We start from the raw sequence: 26,449 nt of genomic DNA, 5'->3' as shown, positions 1-26,449 counted from the left end.
AAAGTCTTTAACCTTTCTGAATCTGTTTCCTCTTACTCCAGGCATACAGCTGCGAAAAGTGGAGGAGCAGCGAGAGCAAGAGGCAAAGCACGAGCGAGTTGGCAACGATGTGGCCACCATCCTGTCACGCCGCATCGCTGTGGAGTACTCCGACTCTGAGGACGAGTCCGAGTTTGATGAAGGAGACTGGATGGAGTGATGGCAGCCAGGGAGAGGAAAAAAAAAGAAATGGTGGCAGGAGAGGACAAACATATTCAGGTGCTCTTCGAACCCTGCAGTCCACACCCTGCCATCAAAGAGTCACTTCTATTTGGGAAAGAGGAGAAATATTGTTGTTGCCCACGTTTCCTCCGTTGAGGTCTTTTATCTCTGTCTCGCTGTGGTTTGTGTTCGGAGGGGAATCTCCACGTTACCCTTGTCAGTCTTTCTAGTGCTCCAAGAGAAGTTTTTTTCATTCATTATTTTCTGCACTACCACACAACCAGGATTTCCTGTGATGAAATCCCTCCCCCCATGTTTACTATTGTTACACATGACAACTTTTTGAAGAACCACTTGTTTTTATTATCTGTACATCAATGTTCAAATAAAAGAAAAGGAAAAAAAATGAAGGCATGTTGCATAAATCCTTAGTTCTTAGCACAGTTTTGCCACCTGATGGCTGAACATGGCATTGAATGAATGCTGTTTCATTTTATCTGTTTTTTTTTCACCTTTTCCCGCTAAAACATGTGCAGTTCTAATGGACCAGTTGTTTCCGACACTGACCTTTCCATGAACAGTCACTTAGTGTGAACACCAGCTGGGTTGACTTGATTCCTCTTGCTATCAGGACTGACTTCACCACTAAGTACAAGCGAAAGATTGTGTTGGTATGTCGCAATGATTGTTGTATGGTTGAAAATGAAGGAGGGGAAGCATATGGCTGCGTTGGCAATGCGTGTGCATATCTGTCTGCTTTGATCTAACCTTTACCCTAGGGAGATGTACGCCAAGAGATCGAGCGCTTTTGTCTGTCTAGTTTCTGAGAAGCCACATGCTCATCCTGACATCAAACGATGTCAAAGGAACTCTGAGCCATCAATATTCAAGTACATTGAGCTCTCATCCTTTTTTTGCAAGTTGTTTGCCATAGAAACGGACAACTGAAGTGATCAGATGCTGTAGATGTATATCAGATTACCTGCCTCTCTTTTATCCCTTAAAATTCAGCGTACTGAGGAAAACTTTTAAACCAGATACCCATGATAATAAAATTTTGACCAATGCCAGGTACAAACCACTGAATACCACTGAAGGCAGCTTTTCCCTCAGACCCCCCCTTCATTGTGTACCTGCCCACTAATGAGAAGCCTTACCTCGTCTGGTTGTACAGCAGCAACTCAAAAAAATACATTCTGTGTGATACTGATACAGCCTTTAAAGGCTTAAAAGAGAAGGACACATTATGCCTTGTTTTGGCTCATTTCAAAGAAAATGTTTGCCATCCTTTTCTGTTGGTTTGTTCGTTTTTTTTTTTTTCTTCTACTTGCCTTATTGTTCGTACAAAACGTATCGTTGAGTTGATGAATGTATTGTGCTGTTACTACTTACTTGCCTGCGCTTGTATGGATTTGCTGTTTCTATGTTTCGGGGGGTGGGGAAAGGGGCAGGGGGGCAAAAACCCCGGTTTAAAAAAAGAAAACATTAAATCAGTTCTGTATACCATGTAACTTATGTAACTGTTGACTGTAACAGTTTGCTTGAATTAATAAAAATCTAATGTTATGTTTCAGCAATAAATGTAATGGGGGTTTTTTTGTTTGGCTTGAGCTTGTTGAATTTGTCTCTTCTCTTTAAAGGAGTCCTGACCCTGTTCTCCATACTGGATATTGATTACTCAATTAGCTTGATTTGTTTGTTGACAACTTGACACAGGCCTGGATTTTGTGATTTTCAAGTCAACCTTGGAGAACAATCTGGAACGTTTGTGAGTCATTCCACAAACTTTGAAAGGTGAAACTCAACAAAAGTGCAGGCTTATATTAGCTGGATCATGTGCATGAGGAGGGAATGGTAATGTAAAGATCTAATTTTAGAGGTACATATGTTTTTAAAAAATATAATAATAAGTTTCTTATTACACCAATGGAACCAAAAAAACATTTAAATTGGCTTCATGGGGATTTGTCATTTGAACACTAAAATGTATTTGCATTGTAAGTACAATGAGTAACTCAGATCCTTTCAGAGTCTGATGCAGGCTGCTACAGGGCAGCTGCCCCTGCAAGTGTGCTGTGGTTCAAAGCTACTACAAGCTTGACGTGGTAGTAGAGAGGGTTGGTGGGTGGGTAGAAGTTGGGCATTTGAGCATTTATGTCAGAGTTGTACATGACATCTACGTCTCAAACATATATCAGCTTTGGAACTGTATGGATTAGAACTTTAATACGTTGTGCAGAGCCCTTGTGGCCATTTGTTGGTAGATGGAGACCTATTAAAATGCATGTTTGTCTTAGGAGAGCTGATGAAAAAGATTTAATTACCAGACACATTGTGTTATTCTATTCATGCTGGGAAGATGTCCAACTGTTTTACCTCAGAGGAGATTGCCTAATTTGTTTTTTCCCCAACATTAAACCTGACACAGCCTTTGCAAACATTCATCAGCTGATGAACTCTTGTTGTCACTGTGAAGAGTTTACCATATTGGACAATCACTTTTACAGCTTCACAGCTGATTCATGTTTATACAGAACATTCTGCCTATTGCTCCTGTAATTTACGGTGAAAGAAAAGCCAAAACTGTGTTGCCCTAATGCTAAAATTCTTGCATGCATTCCTATTTGCTGTAATCTACACAGCAGCACAGCTCACCAGAACAATTATCCTCAGTGGAAGGAGTTTATATATAAAGAGCAATAACTTATATGTGAATGGTTTATTTTTAGAGGGACAGTGTACAACTAGAGGGGACTGCACAATGTATTCAAACACTGTTCGAATACACAGTACACTGAATGCATGTAAGTTGGCAGTGCTGGATTTATGGAGCAGGCTGATGCACAAAGACACACATTTGAATATCATTTGTTTTAAAGTATTATTGACCGATACTGCACTTGTACTCTCAAGGCATTGTAATGTGCAAACATAATAAGGTGACAGTTACAAATATAGAAGACATCAAAGTGTGTATAAATGCTGTATAATGAAGCTTATTATGTCATTCAGTGCAACTAATATCTATTTAAAATCAAATTATAGGAACAATAATGACAAATCAACCTATTTCCTAATAAAAGCCACCACTAAAAATACTAAATGAGCAAGGAAGGTGATTTTACACCATGCCAGTTATTGTTTTTACAAATGAGCATTATCATATTGTTTAAGGCTGCAAGTCTTTCAGGGCCCGCAGAAAAAGTCAACCACTAAATACTCTGTGAAACCAAAATAACAAATGCATCTTAAATCCTCAAAGCTGTTCTGTTGACTTGATCGTTAAAGGATCGATGTTGCCACAGCAATTGTGGATGATGAAATCTTTTTCTGTCTTGTCACTTAACTTTGAGGGTGTAATTCTTCCTTCGTGGTAGCTCCTTCTGTACCTGACGTGCCCGAGTACCGAATCCCAGTGACTGCAGAGATTCAGTGATGAAACGTTGTGTGGGAGAAACGCACAGCATCACCAGCAGCTTGGCATCACCACCTGGTGGACAAGATGGAGAAAGACAAGGCCTTAACTATGAAAAGACTGTGTACGCCGTACCCTGTACGGTAAAATGAATGTTTGGGTCTGCACATTTACACAAGAGTATGTTCAGCTGTTTTAGTGTGCTGATAGAGAATACTATGTGTTCATATATGTGTCTTTGTGACTTACCTATGGCATCCTGCAGTAGATGAGTGACTTTGCTGTTTCTATAGGGCACATGTGGTCTCTGCTCAGCCAGCGCTCCCAGGACATCAGATAAAGCAGAAAGGCTACGGTTTATACAGGACACCTCCCACAGAGCAGCACCCGAAACTCCAGACATACCTGATTTATATATGCACACAAAAGCACTATACTATATACACTATATAGACAAACACATATAATGATTTTGTCATGGAATTAATCTGTCATTTATCAGTTTTGCCAGTCTTTATATGAAACAGTGAATAAATTTTTGGTGAGTTTAGTTTGCTTTGAATGGAGCATTATTTGTTTAGTCGTCAGTTTTCAGACCAAAGACGTGTAGTTTCTTGACCTTTGAATTTTATTTTTAGCAGCAGTTCATAGTGTCTCAATGTGGCTACAGCACAACTTTGGAATTTGCCCTGATAAAACAAGTTTATTTCCAGTTGGATTTGTGTCTCTGGCCACCCTAAGAAAGTTAGAACATTCAAATAATCTCCATGAGTTCTGTTTTTGTCTCTAACAACTTAAATAATCAGAGGCCAGTTTATGTGACATCTACACACTGATATATCCTTAAGCACTGAGCCTCTCTTACCAACACACTCACTCCCTGCCAAGTCCACCAGCTGTAGCTTGGTCCTGAACGGAGTCTGTGAGATGCTGTGTCTGGGGGAAGGACAGGGAGATTGGAAAGGGGAAGGGCAAGGAGAGGAGGCAGGACTTGCAAAGATTTCGTCAGATGAGTGGCCGGCTGCAGGGTTGGCACGACGACAACGTGGACTCCACCACTCTTTCTGGGAGGAGTGCTGCATGCCCCTCTTGGCACCCTGTAGCCTGCGGGCTGAGTGGAAAAGTCACAAAGTCACAATGCATGAATGTGTGGCCAAAAAGTGTCATTTATGTTAGTGTGAGTGGGTCCGTAGGTTTGTGTATAAAGGCGTCTCACCCACAGCCAGTGCACTGGGGCTCTTTGAGGAAATGGTGAGAGTTACAATGAGATGAGAGCGTGAAGAGTCGGTGTGGACGAGAGTGGGGCTGTGAGCCCTGAGCTTCAGAACTCTGCTGATGATCTGCATCACTTCAGAGGTGCTGGACACAGGCCTGCAAAACGTATAAAGAGAATAAGTTCAAAATGAAACAAACACATTACACTATTTTATTCATTTAAAGCTAACAGACAATCAATGGAACTCTGCAATAAACTAAAAAACACATCATCTAACATACAGCTCTGACTGTACTCACTCATATGTGAGGGATGTGACTTGGCTGGTACCAGAGGAAGTGGTGATGACATCCCTGCGCTGGCTGATAGTGTTCCCCTGCTCATCTCTGGCCAGTAGGTCAAACACTTCATTGTTGTATACCTCCATCACTGACACTTCCACAGTGTGGCTCTCTGCAGGCTCCTCAGAGATCAGTCTGGGTCACACACATAGAAACACATACACAACAAGAGAAAGGTAAAGACAAGAAGGTTCATGGCACTTTTAACCTGAGCCAGTTCTTTGTGCACATTAATAAATGGAATTTATGGTTGAGCAACTGGATAGATCAGATCTTCTGTGGTTTTTCAAATAAAATGTAGGACTACAGCACAAAAGTTCACTTTCTTCTCTAATTTAATGATTACACATCAAATTACACAAAAACAAACAGGCTCCTCTCTGTCTCACCGAAACAGCTCAGCAGTAGCCTTGGGGATAATACCCTGCTGTGTCTCCTGCTGTGTGCATGAGTGCTCCCCCGGCAGCTGGGATCCCATCATGGTGTACGTCTTCCCACTGCCTGTCTGTCCATATGCCATGATACACACATTATAGCTGTAGGGATGAAGACGACTTTCAAATAATGCTGAAGTCTGTTGTTTCACATATATTTTAGTGGAGTGTTTAATGAATGTAGCTAAATGAATACAGTCAAAAGTAACCACCCATCCAGCAGAGATGTGAGCAGTGGCTTGATGTCCTCAAACACAGTGTCCTGGGAATCCTCTGGTCCGTGCACCCTGGAAGAAATAAACGTGCCACAATTGTTACTCAGAAGACAGAGAAGAAGACCACTCTATGGTGTCAGTGTTTGACTTTACCTTTCAAACTCAAACATCTTGTTTTGCACAGGCATCCCTGTTTTCTGTAAATTCACCATCACCATGTCCTTAAAAAAAGACAAACACCAGGGCCAGTGAGGACACTGACCATCAGGCTGTCAGTGATCAAATTAAATAAAGTCTGCAAAACTCACATCACTGATTGCGTAGACCACTTCCTCTGATGATGCAGGTCTAATTAAGAAAAGCAAAGATTGGTTTATCCTTAGATTCTTAAGTACATAACTCATCTCAAATCTCAATTATCCTACTGTATATAATGTTGTTGGTCATGAATGATATGCTTTATTACCCTGACCCAGATGTGGAGGACTGGACGTGGTCAAAAGGTAGAACCGGACGCACTCTGCAGTGAACCCTGATGTTCCCTCTCAACTCCTTTAGCAAAACAGAGAAAGAGAATGAAGGTCAAACTTAGATGCTGGCAGACTTTCTGTAGGTTTTTATGATGCCGCTGTATAAACCATTATCTTTGGACACTTAACATCTGGTAAGGACAGATGGCCTTACCACCAGTCTGTTATGTAGTTCTTTCCTCCTTTGCCTCTCTGCCCTGCACTTTTCCTTCTCCTCTTCCAGCGAGCACTCCAGAGCAGCAATACGACCCTTCAAATCTGGACACAAAGTGCAGAAGTTGTAGGGAACAGTCAATATTTAATTTTCTTTTTAGGACGGATGTTAAAGATGCATTATTGAATTCATTAAGCTATTGTTATGTTCATTTTAAAAGAAAAAAACAAACAAGAAAACCACCACTGGCCACTAGATGGAATTTGGTGGGAAATCGGGTACAGTGTATTTTATAACTCAAGCTGTCCTAAGGTGAAAAACTGTTAAGTGAATGAAGCTGTAATTAACTCCAAAGCTAGAGGCATCTGCTCTCTGGAGTAAATTTAGACAAAGTCTTTAATCCTGGAGCACACATATACAGATACCTGGGAACAAACACCTCCAGTCACACAAACGACAGACTGAGACATTCAAGAGAACAAGTTAATTATAAATACAACAGGAGAATACAGAATGGCCAAGATTTTTTTTCTGCATTGAAAAAAAAAAACTAATTTTTGCCCAAAGTTCCACATAACAGCAAAAACAGCTCAAATATATTTTCTCTCATGGGATATTACTGTACTTTAAATACTTCAAAATACTAAGTGGCTGTGTTGTCATATTTTGGCATTTGCCTAGCAAAATTAGATTAACGTATAATACAAGAACTTAAGAATTGTGTGAGTGTGCAGTTGCTTCATCCAAAATCCTTGTAGCTTATGCACTGAAAGCCATGTGCTCAGGCTTGTGTGTGCCAAAGCATCTGACAAGATCAGGGCAGTGGTGACCAGCTGACTTACAGAACTGGCAACAACAGAAAGTCAACCTTCGACAACCCCCACAAGAGAGCACTGAGAGAGAATTACCAGCAAGCATACCCTACTGACATACAGTACATCACCTGTAAGCCATATCAGAATAATATAGACCCACAGAAGGTGAATGCAGAAAAAAAAGCTTTCCTTTAAAGATCGTTCAGACAGCTTTTAACAATTGGAAACTACCTCTGTGGTTTACAATACCCAACAGCACCTGTGAATCATATAAAAGCTGAGCAGATGGTGGTTCAAAGTCTATTTAGTATAATGAGTTAATTGTTTAAATTTTAACACCCACTGTAAAGGCCATGTGACAACACAGGCTCTATCTACAATAAACTGTTACTGTGAGAATAAACATCTAATATTTATAACGTGTAGACTTCTGTTGTTTTGTGATTAGTTTACAGCTGAAACATCTCCTTATTGTTGAAATCTTTCTGCCCAAATCCATTACAATGGTTAAAAAATTCTTCTTATTTTTAAATTTTTGGTGTGGATGTTAGATGGTTACTTTAAAAATATTGGTCAATATTGGCTAACTCCCTTTGTTATCCATCTATTATATAATATATCACATTTGATGAATGTGTACATTTGTTGTATGGAGGTCAACATATAGTAACTAATGTGGTCTGATACATCATTATTGAAATTATTTGACTCCTAAATACTGTTGCCAGTTATACAGTAGTTCCAGAAATCCATTCAAGCGAACTGTATTGTGCAGTTCAGTCCAGTCTTAGAAGTCAAATGAGGTCAAAACAAAATGACCTAATATATTCAGTCATCCACACACGGGGGTACTTACTCTGAACCTCATCCCCATCGTGACCATTAATGGAAGAGCTGGCCTTCTCTACTTTCTCAAGTAGCTCCTTTCTCTGCTCCTCCAGTTCAGAGGCAAACCTCACATACACTGCAAACACCTCACTCAGGTCATGCTTCACAGCCTGTGAAAGGACAAATCAAGTGTGTAAGGCTGTGTATGAGTCTACTCTTTATTGTGCATGGCTTTCTCTGTTTCAGTATAACCTGCTAATCTTGATTTTGGATGATATTTAATAAAAAGGCAGACAAAAAGACCACTCACACGATATTACATGTGCACATACAAACACACAATCATCTCAGTACATTAGTACCTGGACCTCAGAGAGGAGTTTGGCGAGAGCAGACCGGGTTATCTTCTGGGCATTCCTCTGGTGCTGACAATGGTTCAGGGTCTTGGTCTCCTCTTCATGGTCCCGACGCAGTTTCCCCAGACACTAAAAAAGATTTTATATCAACATATTTATTCCATGCCTAGTTTCTCCGAGGCTGGTTTGTTTGTCAACTGTTGAGTAGTTAAGAACATAGAAACCAACAAATTTCCTTATTAAACTGTTTATTCCAGTGCCTCTCACAGCAGATCGCAGCCTGTTTTTAAGTATCAGCATATATAAGAGTATATGTTGCTCTTCCCATAGGATCAGATTATAATACATAACAGATCTTTCTCATACAGGTATTCTGATTGTCATAGCAGGACAAAAAAAGTTTAATTAGTAATAATAATAACGTTGCCTACATACACAGCAATAATCAGCAGCGATAATTTAACGGAAAGACAGAAACTTTTCAATGAACACTAAAAGTCTAAAGGTGTTTCTTGGGGGAAATCCAATTAGCAAAGCATGGCGACAACATACTTCATCAGACAGCAGTCTGTGGGTAAACTAAAGGTGGGAGCCTGCGTTTCAACTGAATGGCGGTGAAATCGAAAGCACGAGATGTTCATTTAAACCTATTCAGATAAAACACTGTCAATCAAATTCCTCCAGATGTAAAAGTGTCTGCAACAAATACACACTCATACACATACTTCTCATTCAGATCAAGGCATTCGCACTAGTCTTATTACGACATTCATCTGAATGATTAAATATAAATAGAACAGAAGGGAGCAGAGTAGAAAAGAATAACGGTTTCCCACAGGGCTATAGGTTTAAGCTTGCAGCTATGTAATGATTGGCAAAATCTTCTTACCTCAGCAAGTCTTAAATGAATAATAGCATTCTCTGTCTCCAGCTCCAGCAGTCGTTCTTCTTTATTCTAAAAAACAGACATCTAATGTATAACATAAATATTACAGTATAATTGGCTGTGTGTGTCTTAACGTGGCTATCTAAACAAACCCACAGACACTAATATCTCAAACACATTTGTCATTCATAAAACTGTAACTTACCCTCAGTTTGTGTTCCAGTAGATGTACCTGATGTGCAAATATTTGGTCCCGGTTAATAAAAACGGGCATTTTTAGTGAGAGAGAAGAAGCTGGTGGAAAGAAAAACAGTGGCCTCGTTCTCTTCCCTCTCAGATGACCAACCCGTGTCCTTACTGGTCAAATAATCCGATTAGATTAGGGACGGTCAACAACAAATCTCTCAACTCTGCTCACCTGGTCCAGATTGACAGATGAACACCAGGCTGTGTTCACAAAGACATCTTGAAAAGACACTCAGGGCCTTATGATCATTTTTATCCTAAAGTCTCATCCTAATATCCACAATTCAATGAGACAGTTCAGTGTGGCTGCTATTGGAGCAGCTGTTTTAGGTTTTCTGTCATGTCTTAAAGTGAAACAGCATGGCAGTAGGCAGAGGTTGGAAGTAACAAAGTACAATTCGTTACTGTACTGTAGATTTTTCAGGTATGTGTACTTTACTTTACTATTTATTTTTCTGATGACTTCTTACTTTTACACCCTACATTTAAACACAAATATCTGTACTTTCTACTCCTTACATTATCAAAACAGGCTCATTACTTTTTCAACCTCTGACGACACGACGTAAAAACGTAACTAACTAAAGAGGGAAATGAAAGGTAAGTCTGTACTTCTACTTTTACCAGAGTCTTTTTTCACACAGGTATCTGCACTTCTACTTAAGTACTGAATGTGAGTACTTTTGCCATCTCTGGCAGTAGGTTATGATAAGTTACAGAAAGACTTCAGCACTACCAGACAGCAGTATTTAGTAGTTAACAGATAGAGGGCAGCAAAACCTCTGAGGAGCGACGTATCAAAATGTAAAAAATAAACATTACGAAGAAGAGTAACACTTCCGCGTAGTCCCCGCTTTCTATACCAGAGGCTTCAGTTTTAGGCGCTGTCAAAAATGCCTAAATTAAAAGAGAAAAGACGAGAGAAAATCAGCGTCGCCACTGAGGTGAAGACTTTAAAAACCTGCATTTTAGCTAGCTACCAGCTAACTGTCTAGCTAAGGCGTGCTAACTGCAGTATTTAGTAGCCTATTAACCACGTGTTCAGCTCGTACAAATGCTATTCATTCATTCAGGAACTGTTTTCATGGCGAACATGTCATTCATCTAAGTTAGTTAACCTAACTAGCTAACTAGTTGTTGTTGTTAGTTGCTGATCTCTTCGCTGTTTCCGTAGATCGACCGTGTGGAGGAGCGGCGGGCGCGTTGCCAGGACAACCTGGAGAGGGCTGAGTTCAGGGGCAGGAAGGAGAAGCTGTCTGAAAAGGAGAGGTGAGGGAAAGGCACATAAAACAATAATCCTGCAGCCATATGAACAGGGAGACAGTTCATTCATCCCTTCCTAATCACGTGCCTTCACTAAAATAAATGATGGTGGCTGTAAACCACAGTCCTCATTATGTGGACAAATGCATTTATATGTTTAGCTGAAATTGATGAGGCATCAAAACAAATGGAACAGTGGAAAATGAAAAATGCGCAGGAAAATAAAGATAAAAGAGGTAATTTAACTTAAAAGTGCAATATCTTTGCCCCTGTGAATGATTACAGCAATCAAAACAGGTGCTTGATATTGTTTTAAGACAGGTTTGATAAGTTTGTGTACTTATCCTTCAGTCACTGCTGCTAAAATAAAACCTAAGTGATGACTTTCTGACCTTTTGTGGCTTATCCAGAAGTAGCGCCCTCTTAATTGTGCTGTTTGTCTTGTCCTTTCTGCTCCACAGGCAGGAACTAGAAGATGAAATGGCAATCATTAACGAGAGGGTACAAAAACTAGGTGAGTCTATACTATATGTTTACACAGAAGAAAAATTATAGCCTGCTTTGTTATTGGGACTTTCAAAGTTTTTACATATTGCTGTATATGCAGTAATATATATTGTATTTTACTGACTGTATATGTACACATTGCTAAAATTGTAACTACCATTTGACATATGAGAACAAAAAGGACTCAGGTTGAATGTTTTCAAAGTACATTGACTTACTTATAGGGAAAAAATGGTTATACATGTGTAGATCTGGGCCACTATAAATTAGTTTGGCTATACTGTCATATCTTATTATTCGTGAGGCAGGTTTATTATCTATTTCCCATGCATTATTAATTAACGGTCACAAGAGACTATCTGATTACATTATAACTGCTTAATGCTGGGGTGGACTGCACTGCAGCTCTGCTAATAATTTTAGTAAATGTGAGCCAGGTCTAAGCTTTCTGTACAATCTTTGCCTTCAGTTCAGCTACTGACTTCTTTTTAGAGTCATGTAGAAATGCAGGTAGGCTGTTTGTTCTGTCTGTTCTGTCTCTGGAGCTTTGTAAACCGTCATAACATGACCACTATGCCTGAACACCAATCTTGTTTTTCTTTTCTAGACAAGGAGCTGGAGACCTTAAGAGGAGAGAATCGAAAGAACATGCTGCTATCAGTCGCCCTGTTTGCTATCAGTGCTCTATTGTACTATTTCTTTTTCTACAATGAAGAGGACTCTTGATACCAACCAATATCTTAAAAGAGAGCTACTGCAACAAGCACAGGACAGTGTTGTCATAAAGTGAAATAAGAGGCCAGGGCTGTGGGCACAAACACATGAAAAAATGCCGAAGTATTCCAGTTCTGCCTCTAGGTGGCATCATTGTTATTTTCGTCTTCTCATCTGCTCATCAAGCTGGTCCTATCCTGCATCCTCCCCTAAAGCTTTATCAACTTTATATTTAGTGTTTAACCCTTGCATCAACATTTAATAACAGCCTGCAGGTCTTTCCTCACTGATTTCTCTGCCAGCATAATTAATTGTCACAGTTAGTTCTCTCTAGGTTTTTCACTTTTGAAAGTGCAATTATTGTCCAAATCTTAATGGCAGGTGGCTGTATGATATTGCCATTACTCAGCTTCTGTAAACAGACTATGATAAAGAAGGCTGTTGGCTAGTTCAACATCATTTTGATACTATTTGGATAGTTATACCTGGCTATCGGGAGACAAAATGGAATATTTATCAGTGTGTGGCTGGCCTGTTGGTTAATCCATCATAATCCCACCTCACATGCTGGACATCTGCACAATACTGCATGTGACACAGGATTGTATCATCTGTAACTTACTTGTGACACAACGGGTTACACATGAGGTTTTATGATTGTCTTTTTCTTCGTATACATTTGGTTTTTACTACCATATAAAGCCATTATTGTATATAATAACATTCCACATGAAGAGTTTATATACGGTTTGCCAACTGAATAACCTGTAAACTTTAACATTTACCTCATGCCACAAATTAATCAAAGTACTAATGCTGCATTTTATACAATATAATGAAGAATTCATGGTCTTAATCAAAACTCCTTATATCCTTTCAGTGACTTATTAATAAATCTATAAAAATGCATGATTGACATACTACAGTATACATGTACATGTCAGACTATTCAGAAATGTTACTATGAGTAAGTGATCCTTTTGGTTGACTTTTGAAATGCGTTTTGCTTTTAAGGGGATTTCATAGGACCTGATGGCTGTATAATGTAAAAGCTTAAAGATGCCAAACATGTTCACAAATCTTTTTAGTTCAGTTTAGAAAAATCATTATAAAAATTGAAGTTAGCTCTTATGGTTGTTTTGTTTGTCTTTTTCTAATTATTTTTTTTATGAATATAATTAATGCTTTAAATCTATTTTGGATGAACATTGTTTTCTGCTACATGACATTTGCAGATTTATCCACAATACACTTCAACAATGCTGCATTTATTATTTCTAGTTAATAAGAGTTTATTAGATAACTAAATCTTATGAGAGTCCTAAATGACCTGTTAGTGGGACAGATCCATGGTGTTGTATAGGAATTGTTGAAAATAAGATAAAAATACCACTAGACTTAACCTTTAATTAAAATAATTCAGATTATTCTCTTTGGATTTACAGGAGAGGTGTTGCTTTGTGATGGCAAAATTCAGTCAGATATATGACAGGTTAGCTCACCAAACAATTGTTTGTGTGCCCTCCCTCCTACACACTGTATTATCACCAACACAGTCCACATCACACCTACACACACTCATTCTCTCATCCCCAGATAGAACAAGTGTAAACAAGCCCATTATGCAACACTTCTATGGGATTTAAATGATGATTATAGACACCAAATAAGTTTGAATATTCATTTTCCACATTTTGGTTGACACTATTACTCATTTTTAAAACAACAGTTTGAAAGCGAGACGTAAATTTACAACTTAGTTATAAGATTGTTTAGTGCTTTAATTTTAATCACATGCTTGATTTTAAATAGGTTTACTCTTACATGTAATATAATACTAACTAACTTCAATACATCTTAACTGTTATACACTGACCTTTGGCCTTTATGAAACCATGTGCCAAGTGCCCTTCAGTTATGAAAGTACATCACTTACAGTACATAAAAATGTGTCAAATTAGAATAAGTCTAGCTATGCGATGGACTGGCAAGCTGTCCAGGGTGTACCCTTGCCTTTTGCCCAGAGAGAGCTGGGATAGGCTCCAACAGCTGGATGGAAGGATGGAAAAACTCTATATGAGCACCAAAATGCCAGATGTCATTTTGAATTTTTGTGGTTCCTAATGAGGGAGCTTTGAGTTCACCGCCCGCAGGTGGAGGTTCGGTGTCTGCACTAAGGTCAAATGCCATTATATAAGTTTTTCAGCAATAGCTTGGTCATTTCTGTATTGAACATGTCCTGCTGACCTTTGTCTCATTCACTTGAGTCAGATGCCACCATGAAGGTTTTACATAAGATATTTGGTCATAGGTCAAGTAAATTTAATATTCATTCCTTGTATGGGACTTGACTTGTTACAGTACTTTATGAATACTGAAAAAGTATTCAAATATTGCATTTTTGTAAAAGTAGGAATAACTGCATAATTTTATAAGCTTCTCATATGTTTTGTGCATAAGAAATTTAGTGTCATGAACAGTACAATATCTGTCTTTGACATGGATGGTAGAATGAAAGTGTAGTCTAGATCGGGGCACACGACCTTACACAAAGTAGGTATTAAATGCTGTGTCCTTTTTCATACTGGCTAAAATGTGTCTTTGTCTGTTCAGTTACAGTAATGGGAAGGTAAAATCCATAGGCAGTAAAGACCATAATTATATAAAACCATGACAAATAATTATTATTATCTTACACTTATTTATCAACATTAGTAATGATTTAAGTCATTAAGCCCAGATCCTAATGCAAGTCCTATTCCTGAGTCATAAGACTGGACATTTATCTGCTCCACGCCTATTTTCTTATTAGTCATAATCTCTGAAGTCAGAGGGATGAAGATTCTCTTAAGTAAATAAGGAGTTTCACTTGAAAAGAAGATAAGAGCCGTTAAATCGAGTGGCGACGTAGGAGAATGAGAGATGAAATTCATGATGAGGAGGAGTGTTAATTTGTTAGAGAGGTGGCTCTTAAGAGTCAGGTGATGAAGGCGACACTGCTCTGTAGGATACTGACCTGGGCTGGTGGAAGGTTCAGTGTGTGGTGATGAGTTTGGTGAAGAGGCGTTTCGGATGAGCTGAGCTGATGGCAGGTAATGAGGCTGAATGAAAGTGTGAGTAATGAAGAGGCAGGCCTCTGGACATATCACTCAGTAAGTGAAGCAGCCACATTCACATTCACATTCACTTTTGCACCAGAACTATACAAACTGACGTGTTAGGCCTCAACAGTTTAATTTACCATCTTAATCTTCCTACTGTATTATCTCGCAGGTCAAAACGACCTGTTTCACACAGCAAAGTCATGTAGACATTTTATGCAGTATGACACTTTCAGTGCCTGAGTTGTGAATGAACCTATTATAAGAAAATTAATTTCCAAGCATAGCTGAAACCCCCTTAATGTTTAAATAAGTTAGATAATGTTTTGGTCAATTCAATCTGGAAACAGAAATAGTGGCTAAAAAGGTTTAATTTGGCGAGAAGGTACTTCATCTTTAATAGGCCACTTCCCAGTGTGATTTTCTCTGAAATATTCTACCGCACAAGCATTAATTGATTCCCTCCCTACCTTTTTCTTTTTTTTTACACATTTAGGGGGAGAAACAATAAAAAAAGTCACAGACACACATAGAGAGCAACCTCTTGGTGACCTCTGTTCATTCACCACCTGATTTTAATGTTATTATGTCATTCAGTGGCCATTATGTAGTGGGTGCTGTTCACCTGGCAATACGGTGTGTCGTATACAGAGCTGACTATTTACGTACACACATACAGTGCACACACACTCACAGCATGGAGGGAGCATTTAAAGTACACAACAGAGACAGCTAACAGGCAGCACACCCACTTACAATCTGGTAAGTTAGCAATGATGAAGACTGGTAGGAGCCTGGCTACTAACAAGCACACTCATACATTACACTCCTGTGCCAACACGTGCACACACACTCGCCCTCTGACACACACACATACACACACACACACACACACACTGGTGTTTGAACAGGCCACAGGCAGAAGGACAAAGGCAGATGACAATAGCTTTAATTACAAAGCAGATTTTATGCAGCTGATGTGGGTTTGCCTCTGCTTTTCCAGCAGATAAAGCCTGTGTTTGGGTCTGTGCTTGTGTTTGTGCATTGATGTGTGTTCATTGTGGCAAACCCCAGTGTCTCGTAATCACCATGTAGGGAGTTCCAAGGTTTTCCACAGCACTCTGCATGTGGAGTGAAATTAGAAATGAATGCCGCTATTGAGGTTTTTTTCATGTATCTGTCTTTTCTTCTGCCATCTGTGTCTCAAATGCTCCTGCAACACCACTTTCATATGAATATGAAATAGCAACCCAGGAGGGAAGCAAAAACCAGCTATTTGTGTGATTAGACAATCAATAACACCAAAGCCTTTTCCATTGAGCTAATGGCTAAATCAGTAATAGTAATGCTCCTGGAGAGCATTTGCTATGCCACTGTAATTAATGTTATTAATGAGGAAATCATTCGCCTGCGTACTTTGGTAATTGCCTGGAGAGCTGCTCAGGTCTGCACTGATCAAGTATTACATAATTCAAACCCTGCTACCTGCCTTTATTTAGTCTAATGGATGTAATATCAAAGTAAAGGTCTATGGGTGAACCTCAATGTTGTTAATATTTAACCTCAGCAACAAGAGTGTGTTTTGTTGTTTAGAAGAGATGACACATACTTTAAAATGTATTTCATGACTTTTATGTTATCAAATAAAGATTTTTATTGCTTGGACTTTCTATAAAATTAAATGTCCATTACTGACCCTGCTAAAATTTCAAGAATGCCAATGAAATCAAGCTCTAGTGACGCTAACAAATATAAGAAAAATCTAAAGGTAAGAACGAAGGTCAGAGGTTGTGTCTTTGTTACCTCCACAGGTGTGAAGCTGGTAACAATAACCCGATGAAGAGGAAACCCCTGCAGAGTACTGAGTGGGAAGAGCTCCAGTATCTCCTGTCACATGCTAGGGAACCTAGTCAACAAGCAACATGTCACATCCCAAGTGTTAAAGCTTGTCCTGCTGACACCAAAGGTTAATGAGCACACAATTAAAAAAAGGGTTAATATGGCAAATTGAACATATATACATATATATACATATATATAATATAAGTAAGTCTAATAAAGGATGTTTAAACTTGTACCTTTGTCTCCAAATGCACCTGCAGATCTCCTGGTCTGGCATCCTTGTTCCGGCGTGGCACTCTGATGCTCTCAACCAGTACCTGTTTAAACAGCCTGCCTGACAAACTGCCCTGTTTGGTTGTGCCAGGTTCATTTAGCGTCTTCACAGCACAGCTGAAGGGGAGAGACTTATCATCTGCCTTCTCGCTCTGTCACACTCACACACACGTGCTCATGGCTGCTTTAGGACTGAATCATAATTATAAATGTTGATGAAATAAGTGGCAATAAAGCGACTGTCCAAACAGCCTTTCTCATTTGCAACATTTGCACAGTAGAGTGGATCATATCTTATTAATGAAGCCATATACAAAGGCCAACAGCAAGAAGCAAAGAAGACTCCTGCATTGATAGCTGGGTATGCGGCACATTAGGTTATATTTTACATGCTTATCCCGACAAAGGAGGTAATCAAAGCTGTTAAGCACACTTGACCACATGGCACATGTTTTCACACGTTTGTGGCATCTCTCTGTAACTGTCAGCCTCATTCACTGCCGTTCTCTGTCACCCAGACACACACAGGCTGAGCAAACAGGATTCAAAGGTGTCTGTGTGTAAATTGAAGCTATTTTACCGGGTCAATGTGCCATTAGTCTCTTCAAACAGACCCACCTGCGCTCTGGAGGAAACGGCTGGAACAAGCTGAAGAGGATGTAAAAAACAACAACAAGTCATGTGTAGCACAAAGACCCTTTCAAAGAAACCTGCTACAGTGACAACACGTGATAGGCTCAGAGGTGGATTATATCCTTTTATTCCTCTTGTAGAAAATGTACACCAAAGACAATACAATACAAAATAGAAAAATGGCACAGTACACACAAGTTCAAACACTTAAACACAGTAAGGGCTATACAATACTGCTTTGGCATTTCAAAAACATTGAATAAAGTGCAAGATTTCATTCCTTTTCTCAGTACATTCAAAAGTTTGTTTCGTCTTTTAAACAAGTTTCTTGTTCACAGCATTTCCAAAGTTTCATCCTAAGTTGTGTTGAGACATATTAAAGTGCAGATACAGTATGCATGAGACAAATTTCTAGCATCACATCCCCATTTGTAAAGCACTGTCAGCTGTAAGCAGATTGTCGATGATCATGAGATAGTTTGTCTTTTTGCTCTCTCTTTTTTTGTTTTTTTTTTGTTTTGTTACACACGCAAGAAGAGCCCTAGCACCTTTTTTAGACTTCACTAGGTGATCTGGAGCGGTAGGCCCCATTGGTCTGAAAGCAGCCACAGAGAAGCATGTAGATGGAGCGCTGGATCTCTGCATTTCTATAGGCGTAGATGATGGGGTTGATCATGGAGTTGTAGGTGGCTGGCAGCAGTGTAGCATATGTGTACACTGATGGATATTCCTTCTCGCCCACAAGGCAATATATGGCAAAGGGCAGCCAGCTGGCGCCAAATGTCCCCAAGATGATGGCAAGAGTGGAGACCCCCTTTTTAGTGGCAACATAATGCGAGGTGGCAAAAAAATGCTGCTGGAGGGCAATCTGGTGGGCGTGGCGGCACACAATCTTACAGATCTTGAAGTAGAGGGTGAGCATCACAACGAAGATGGCAAAGAAGGAGGTGGCAAGGAGCGTGACATTGCTCCGGGTCAGAGGGCGGACGATGCTGCAGGAGGCCGGCTCGTCTAGACAGTTCCAGCCAAGTACCGGCAGCAAACCCAGAAACAGAGACACCCCCCAGGTCCCCAGTAACATCAGGTGTACGTACTGCAGTGTCTTCTCTGAGAAGTAAGTCAGGGCATTGTAGAGTGAGAAGTAACGGTCAACTGTTATAGCCAAGAGGCTGCTGATGGAGGCAGTGAAGGAGGCCACCAGGAATCCTACAGTGATGAGGCTGATAGTCTCAGAGGAGATCACATACTGAAACACAAAGTTCAGGATTAATCCCATGCCAGCCAGCAGGTCCGCTGTGGCCAGGCTCCCGATCAGCACAAACATGGGAGTCCTTAGAGTCGGTGTGTAGAAGATGATTGCTACCACTATGGCATTTTCACACGCAATGACAGTGCCAGACATGCAGAGCATAATGTCCCACGGGTTGACAGGGAAATCTAACGGGGCGGTGGAGAACTCCAGGCTGCCGTTGTGCTCTGGAGACTCAGCCTCCAGCCATGTGAGAGCTTCTCCAGTCACAGGAGTCGCAGAAGAGTCATTTACCACCAGCGACTCATTCATCTCTCCACCCTGTTGTCCCTTTGTCCTGCAGAAGAAGAAGAACAGTAGATGGTTTTTATTTTAATGATGGTGTTTCAGAGCACAATGAGAACTTAAACTGAGCAGCTACAGCAAGTCAACTTTCTCTCTGACACTGCTCATACACTCAATTTCACAAAAAAGCAAATCATTTACCAATCCAGACAAAAATAAATAAAATGGTATATTCAATTTGAATATTAGAGGCTCATTTACAGATAATCTGTTGCCAGACTCATGTGAATGTCACAAAGAAAATCCACCCTAAATCTGATTTTGGTCATTTCAAGCTTTTAATTTGTAAATTTAAGTTGAACAGAGAACCAGACTAGTAATGAATTTTGGAGCTGGTTCAACCTGAGTAAATACTGAAAAACTCCCAGGACACATTCTTGTTTTTATTCCACAACACATTTTAGAAAGAATATGTAAAAAAGAAAACTCTCTGTGCCAGCAGACAAACAATGAAGGTAATTTTTAACGCTTCAGTTTGGAGCTTAGAGGAACATCTGTCTGCCAGATGTTGATTTTACCATCTAAACCTCACTGGCATAGCAAAAGTAAATTCAGTTTTAAGGCAGATTCTCCTTTTAAAAGTTGTTGCAATAGTAAAGCAGCCAACAAGCATGGGTGCTGTCTATGGTGCTGAAATCACAACGGCACTAAAGATAAAAACCGAATACAAACATCATCTATCCCTTTGGTTTAGTTTAAAACTGATTTAAATACTTTTATACGGACTTACATTGTGCACAAAATGAAAAATTAATTAAACACAAAATTGTATTTTATTTATTTATTTTTTAATCTTCGTCTTATCTGGAATTCGATTTGTGAAAGGTTTAGAATACCTACCTCCGTGACAAAACCTTATGAACTGGGATTCTCGCTGAAAATCAGATGGTCTCCTTCCGAAGGGAAAATATAAACGAATTAACAATAAAAATTTTTAAAACGATGAAACGAAGATTTAAAAAGATGCAACAGTTCCCCTTTTTTTTCCCCTCACGTTCCCGTGGACCCTCTCAAGTGAAGCCCTTGATTTTGTTGTGCTTCCCACGCATGGGGCAGACACCCAAGGCAGGGGTGGTGTGGAGCATTGGCCGGTGTTGAGCTCTGTTGTGAGGAAGGCGAACGTGAGGAGGAGGAGGAGAGGGGACCGTGCAGATCCGCGCGAGGAGACCTTTAAATACGAGTGACATCACGGAAGAGGGACGGAGAAAGAAAAAGAGAGAGAGAGAGAGAGAGAGAAATGGGGGGGGGGGGGTGATGATCTCTCGTTGGCATCAAGGCTCCTGCACTTTTCCACTAAGAAAATCCAACTACAAGCTCCTGCAGACTCTTCTTCTTTCTCCTAAAGACTAATGTTACTTGTAACTTTCTAATAGCGTGGCTTGATGCATTAAATGTTCATATTCTGCTTGTAAATGCTGAATTAGGAGAAGTGCTAGTCCTGCCCTTAAAATCTGCTTTGGCATCATGAATACAAACAAGCCCAACATTAACATTAAAATCCTGGGTATTAGGTCAAATTATATCCATGAATTATGCAATGGAACTAATTATTTATAGCGTATCCCAGAGTTTCACCAAAACTGGGATTAGTCGACTTGTCTAAAACACCTTGTAATTTAAACCAGTGTGAAGAGTGTGGCTCCAGTGGACAGTTTTAATGCCCATCGATGCTGATTTTTACCCTAATGCCTGGAGTGCTTAAATATGGTGGTTCTCTGTGGGTATTAGCAGCAATAAATCAGAGCCAGTTTGAGCCTTCACATTTCTTTAACCATTCAGCCACCAGCAGCTGCTTTCAGGTCTATAGCTATAAGCAGTTTGTTAGATCTATGGTGAAATGAATATTGCATACATACGTATCCTTCATCTATACTCTCCACTGCTATGATTGAAGCAATATCTATAGGTGAACCATTGATTATTGCTATAAACTGTATGTGACTGAATTGTTGAGTTTTTAACTACACGAGGGACTGGGCACCATGGGATGGCAGTGTTGGTTGGTGTGGTTAACCATTTGTCTTGATTTATCTCAGGTCATTTTAGCTGGATTGCAATGAAGTTTTCTACAGAAATTCATAGTCAGAGGATAAATCCTAAGGATCTTTTCAGCGACGACCATAATCAGGTCAAAACATCACTATGTTCGCCTTGAGATCAAATACTTGCATTCTCATCAGTCTCAGTTTAGTTAAAATGGCAAATGTTAGCATGTTAAAACATTGACCTACAGCAGTGAACATGGAAAGTTAATGTAAGTGTGACCATGGTAGAACAATCAAATTAGTGCTGTGCCAACAGTTTCACAAAAAGTGACGTTATTTAATGTTGCTGGATTTTTCAGGTGAACTGTACCGTTGGTTTTAGTTTTCTCTCTGATACTAACCCTGTCCTCACTTATTCTAAGATTTGTGCTAGATGTCTGATTGTGTTGCTGAGGCAACAAAAGTGACTATTTACTATTGGGCTATTAAATATAGTTTTCATGTTGTATTAACGTATTGATTCTGTCTTACAATACTATTTATCTTACCTTTTGTGTGTTGCATTTTTTTTTTCTGATTTGAAAACCTTCATTAAATCTGTTGTATTTTTCCAGGGCCATTTTCACACTTTAATGGCTCCTTCCAAATTTACAAGGCCATCTCTGTTTCAAACGAGTATTAAAAGTTTGTTGAGGCATATTTGCAGACCTATACACACATGGTGAGGGCAGAAGATTATCAAATGTTGTAGTAACTGTTAATTAGCGTCCAGTACTTCTACAGGCGGCACTGCAAACTGTAAGACTGTGCAACTAATATCATTAAAGTTGTCTCACCTAATTGGAATGCAGTCATTATTAATGTTAAGGTACACATGGAGTTTACCAAGTCTAACAATTTATTGTTTGCTGTGTGATTATGGAACAAAAAAAGTGAGTGTGAGTAACAACAGGAGTGAAGAAACAGACAGAGAGAGCAAAGAAAGAAATAACCAGAGGGCGCACATGTAGGAGTAACAGATGGCCTATTGGTAAAAAGAACAGAGGTAACATGGTAACACACTCTGGGAGGTGGTACTGTAAGTTTAACAATCCTAAGCGGTACACTAAACTGTCATCTAACTGTGAGGACGGTAGATTAATTAAACACCTCAATTCAGCACCTTGTCTGGTGTGTTAAGTGTTTGGTCCTTGATTTGTTAAATCATTTTCCTTATTTCATCCTTTTTTCCCCAGTTATACCTAAAATGAAACCATATATCATAACAAAATGTGTTTTTTTCAGTAGGACAAAGATCTGGTTGAGGGAAATTGCAAAGTCAGTGAACACAAATCTCAAAGAAATGAACATGTAGATGTCTGATGCAAACAATCTCTCGTATTAAAATTCAGGCTGATGCAAAGATTGAAACAAGTCTTCCAAAGAGTTTTTTTCCCCTAACATTTTATATTCTTTGTGTCTATACTTTAGACTGTAATGTTTACAATTACTAATATTGTTGTGTTCATGTCCTCTAACATTGGATGGCATTTTGGGAGACGAGGGGAAGTAGAAGAGATTTAGAGCAGCATAGCAATATGGTGACCAGGTTTGGTTTCCAGGCAACAGCTGTTTGACCACCTTTTGTAAGTGGACTGGGCACTGGAGAGGGGGTTGTTTTCATTCATAAGCTAAGCGGTCACATGAAGTGCCTAGTGACTCATGTCAAAGACCCATGCAGATAGACAACCACACACAGGCCCAAATACATATCTGAGTGTTGTCTACGATGGACTAATTAGAACTAATTGAATTTCCCCCAAAATAGAGGTAGCTACTGCACCACTGACACACACAAAAAAACATTAATCTTTTTCTCTATTTTTTGCAAGTGCTATTAAGAGCAGATGCCCAAAATATCAGTGACTAGATGCATTTATGCATCCATATCCATGTGTGCTGAGAGGTTTCAATGTAATGAGACACCTGCCATTTGGAACATAAAAACAGGGGAAAAACACGGCCTTGCATTAAAAAAAAAAACAAAACAAAACACTTTCTCCTTCAAAACAGCCCCCCTACACACAAACACAGACAGCAGTGCTCTCCTTTTTGAAAGTGTACACATGATTTCACGTGCTCATATACAAACACACAAGCCTAGTGCCTCAGTCCTCAATGTAGGGCAACCCTTATAGAGATATCTGCCCATGCATTACACAGAAAGAAGCCACTAATGAGGGTGCCGAGCAGACAAATTCAAATAAGGAAAATATCAAAGCACAGATTTAGTTAAGTTATAGTTCAACAGACTGAAGAAAAACGATAAACCTTGTTTTTGTGGGAGGTAGGAGGTTAGGGACTGGTGAAAAAGAGAGAAATGGCTGAATGGCGACATCACAGGGACACATAAACCTGGTCTACTTATTACAGGAGAAGTACCTGAATTCAGTTGAGGACACTCACACACTTTACTCCTATGTTATTGTTCCTGGAAAACAAAATGAGTGGACCACTGATAAAAGGAGGCTCGAAAGGAGCAGTCACATAATGTGTTAAATATGTCTGACCTGCTGCAGTGTACCTGCCTCGTAGCATACAGTATGTCATCGTGACCTTTATTTTATGATAAATACAGGACATGTGGGAAAGACTTGCCAATTGCTAGCGTCGTAAATGGAATGAGGTCTAGACATTGCATCAAGAAGTTAAGCACTGGTTGGTGATGGAGCCAAAGAGATGTCAAAAAATGAAAAAAAAAAATCTAATTACATTTTGATATCACAGGTGTTCTTAAGCTGGCACATTATACCCACAATTCTCTAAAAGTCATTCTGTTATCAGATCAATCCTATTTTTGTTTCATGTATACCACCACTGAGGACACTGGTCAAGTGCTCAGTATTGATTCTGGGAATTAGAGAATTTCTTTTTCAACCTGATGAAGCAGTTTATGGTTTACATTTACAGAAAGTAACACAAGCTCTAATATTCTTTAGTCAAATGTGAAGTGATTCTTCTCCAGGTTTATAGTATTGGCATTGTGCTTGTACCCATTTGTAATAGGAACAAGACTTTAAAATTATACACTTAAACTATTTTATTATTTCATGAAGCATCGAAGACCAATGAAAGCATCCTGGGTTAAATCAAAAGCACAGCAGACTTCATTAATGGTCCAGGTCTAATTCACATAACAATTTAAGATAAAAATAAAAGTAGTCTCCTGAGTCAGCGGAGAGGTTGTCTTCACGTTGGGTGACATGTGTCACTACTGCATTCAGTAAGTGTACGCTTAAAATCGCCAAGTTATAATTATAGGTTTGAAAAGGGATGATGGCAGATAGACCAAATATATTTCCTTGTCTCTCTGAGTTAATTTGAATTTAAATACAGCAAAAAAAGGTTATTTTTCCTCTAATTTCCCTCACATCACATGCTGAAGCTCCCCCTCCTCCTCAGGCTCACGAGGCACTGATGCAGAGACCAGTGCACAGTAAGTATGCTGACTGAATGTGTATGTGTATTACAGGAAAGAAAACCTTCATCACATTTCACATTTTCTGACACCTGTGGTTGAAAGCTGAGTACTAAAAGAGCATGAGAGACGTGTGAGAAAAGAAACAGTGTGATAGACAGAACAAAAGTGAACATGATGCATAATGGGTGAAGAAGGAATGAGAGAACTTTCTTCATGTACAAAAGACTGAAGAACAAGAGGGCTTCAACATGAAAGCAAGAAGGCATAAAGGAAAATGTAGTGTAAAAAAAAAAAAAAAAAAAAAAAAAAAACCACTTACCGATAGCAGCAATTAAATCTTTCACATCATGTTAATAAATAAAAGTTTAATTTAGAACCACTGTAAACAATAATCATCTGGCATCACAGAAATGTTTTTAGAAAAAACATCATCATTGTGGAATTTAGTAAGAGTGGATAAAACCTATGGGTGATGTGTTTGGTCAGCAGATGAACCAAAAATGCAGCTTTAATGAAAGAGCACAAGGAAAGAAAATCAAAACTCAGAGCACATCTTGGGGCCTACTATTATATTCCATTATATTAATAGAACCAAGAGATTTGAAATATATAAGAACTGAAACAACTTACTGTACATCAATTTACATGTTTGAAATGTACATATAGTTAAACTTTTTTATAAAGAGCTAATTAACTAATTCATTAAAATAACACAAAGCCATGATTGATTGAATAACAAACTGAAAACAATATATATTTAAAGCTATTGAAACACAGATAACTTTAATAAAAATAACTTCAAACAACATAGTTCAGTCCAAACAAGAGGATATATGGGGTGTTCATGTACCATCATCTTATTATTAACAGTAATGTAAGAGCTGGGTATTTAAACCCAAATGGATTTGCAGATGTAAGATAACTTTTCTTGCTCTGTAGCGGCAAACAAGTCACAACCTTCAGAAACTAAAAGGAGGAACACTGTGGCTGATCGTACTGGCCTTGCACATTAGTAACAGACAACCAGTTCATGTCGACTGTGTCTCACATGTATCTGTTTTTGATATATTCCCTGTATGTCAACATGTCGTCCCTGCACAGCGCCCTCACCTGACCCTGACCTGTCATCACATGGCTCTCAAACACATCATGACTGTGTCTGTCCACCTGCGGAGGACAAGCGGCGTAGATGCTGTCTCCAGGGAAGCAGGACACTGGCTCTCTGAGAAGGAGAGAAAAAGAAGATGAGCGTGCCAAATGATTTGAAACTCACGTGTTGGTGGAAAAACAAGTTTAATTTTAACAGGGGAAAATATTACTTTCTATAGTTGTCACTAGATGATCCAAAAATACCCCATGTTACAGAAAAAAATGTTTTACAGCATCCAACATCTTGTGAAAATTTGCTGCAGAGAGTGGGTCATTAAGAAAGCTTTTAAT

General features: G+C 39.2%; 5 protein-coding genes across 16 annotated transcripts in view; 2 read left to right on the top strand and 3 right to left on the bottom strand.

The window, feature by feature from the left end:
• Positions 1 to 1,697, top strand: part of wasf1 (WASP family member 1) — a 51,534-nt gene extending 49,837 nt beyond the window's left edge. For all 8 annotated transcript variants that reach the window (XM_026319521.2, XM_026319527.1, XM_026319526.1 and 5 more), the window contains one exon: positions 42 to 1,697. In XM_026319521.2, coding sequence (XP_026175306.1) covers positions 42 to 199 — 158 coding nt within the window. In that variant the 3' untranslated portion in view covers positions 200 to 1,697. The remainder of the gene's footprint in view (positions 1 to 41) is intronic.
• A 1,662-nt stretch (positions 1,698 to 3,359) lies between these two features.
• Positions 3,360 to 10,143, bottom strand: kif25 (kinesin family member 25). Its single transcript, XM_026318997.1, has 15 exons — positions 9,597 to 10,143; positions 9,395 to 9,460; positions 8,512 to 8,634; positions 8,178 to 8,319; positions 6,507 to 6,610; positions 6,289 to 6,374; positions 6,131 to 6,170; positions 5,976 to 6,043; positions 5,820 to 5,894; positions 5,563 to 5,709; positions 5,132 to 5,308; positions 4,833 to 4,987; positions 4,482 to 4,727; positions 3,866 to 4,021; positions 3,360 to 3,691 (listed from the first exon to the last, which is right to left on the bottom strand). Exons 1-15 carry the CDS (start codon positions 9,663 to 9,665, stop codon positions 3,540 to 3,542), a joined length of 1,806 nt encoding a protein of 601 aa, XP_026174782.1. The 5' UTR covers positions 9,666 to 10,143; the 3' UTR covers positions 3,360 to 3,539.
• Positions 10,144 to 10,459: 316 nt separating this feature from the next.
• Positions 10,460 to 13,252, top strand: ccdc167 (coiled-coil domain containing 167). The gene is made up of 4 exons (XM_026318639.1): positions 10,460 to 10,581; positions 10,812 to 10,906; positions 11,362 to 11,414; positions 12,015 to 13,252. The coding sequence occupies exons 1-4, from the start codon at positions 10,531 to 10,533 to the stop codon at positions 12,131 to 12,133; spliced, it is 318 nt and encodes a 105-aa protein (XP_026174424.1). The 5' UTR covers positions 10,460 to 10,530; the 3' UTR covers positions 12,134 to 13,252.
• A 5,271-nt stretch (positions 13,253 to 18,523) lies between these two features.
• gpr6 (G protein-coupled receptor 6) lies at positions 18,524 to 19,531 on the bottom strand. Its single transcript, XM_026319023.1, has one exon. The coding sequence runs from the start codon at positions 19,529 to 19,531 to the stop codon at positions 18,524 to 18,526; it is 1,008 nt and encodes a 335-aa protein (XP_026174808.1).
• Positions 19,532 to 25,359: 5,828 nt separating this feature from the next.
• Positions 25,360 to 26,449, bottom strand: part of fig4a (FIG4 phosphoinositide 5-phosphatase a) — a 34,727-nt gene continuing 33,637 nt past the window's right edge. For all 5 annotated transcript variants that reach the window (XM_026319172.1, XM_026319169.1, XM_026319173.1 and 2 more), the window contains exon 24: positions 25,360 to 26,231. In XM_026319172.1, the coding sequence (XP_026174957.1) occupies positions 26,054 to 26,231 (178 nt within the window). In that variant the 3' untranslated portion in view covers positions 25,360 to 26,053. The remainder of the gene's footprint in view (positions 26,232 to 26,449) is intronic.

The sequence above is a fragment of the Mastacembelus armatus genome, chromosome 24 (genome assembly GCF_900324485.2).
Source record: "Mastacembelus armatus chromosome 24, fMasArm1.2, whole genome shotgun sequence".
Lineage (NCBI taxonomy): Eukaryota > Metazoa > Chordata > Actinopteri > Synbranchiformes > Mastacembelidae > Mastacembelus > Mastacembelus armatus.
The sequence above is the reverse complement of the archived record's forward strand: the minus strand, read 5'-3'. Positions and strand labels throughout refer to the sequence as shown.

Excerpts from the sequence above, each read along its gene's own strand:
- kif25 (XM_026318997.1), bottom strand. The coding sequence starts at position 9,665 with ATGCCCGTTTTTATTAACCGGGACCAAATATTTGCACATCAGGTACAT. Across the intron at positions 6,044-6,130 it reads TGGTCTACGCAATCAGTGAT|GACATGGTGATGGTGAATTT; the intron begins GTGAGTTTTGCA and ends TCTTTTTTTAAG. Across the intron at positions 4,988-5,131 it reads GTCACATCCCTCACATATGA|GCCTGTGTCCAGCACCTCTG; the intron begins GTGAGTACAGTC and ends TACGTTTTGCAG.
- ccdc167 (XM_026318639.1), top strand. The coding sequence starts at position 10,531 with ATGCCTAAATTAAAAGAGAAAAGACGAGAGAAAATCAGCGTCGCCACT. Across the intron at positions 10,907-11,361 it reads AAGCTGTCTGAAAAGGAGAG|GCAGGAACTAGAAGATGAAA; the intron begins GTGAGGGAAAGG and ends TCTGCTCCACAG. Across the intron at positions 11,415-12,014 it reads CGAGAGGGTACAAAAACTAG|ACAAGGAGCTGGAGACCTTA; the intron begins GTGAGTCTATAC and ends TTTCTTTTCTAG.
- gpr6 (XM_026319023.1), bottom strand. The coding sequence starts at position 19,531 with ATGAATGAGTCGCTGGTGGTAAATGACTCTTCTGCGACTCCTGTGACT.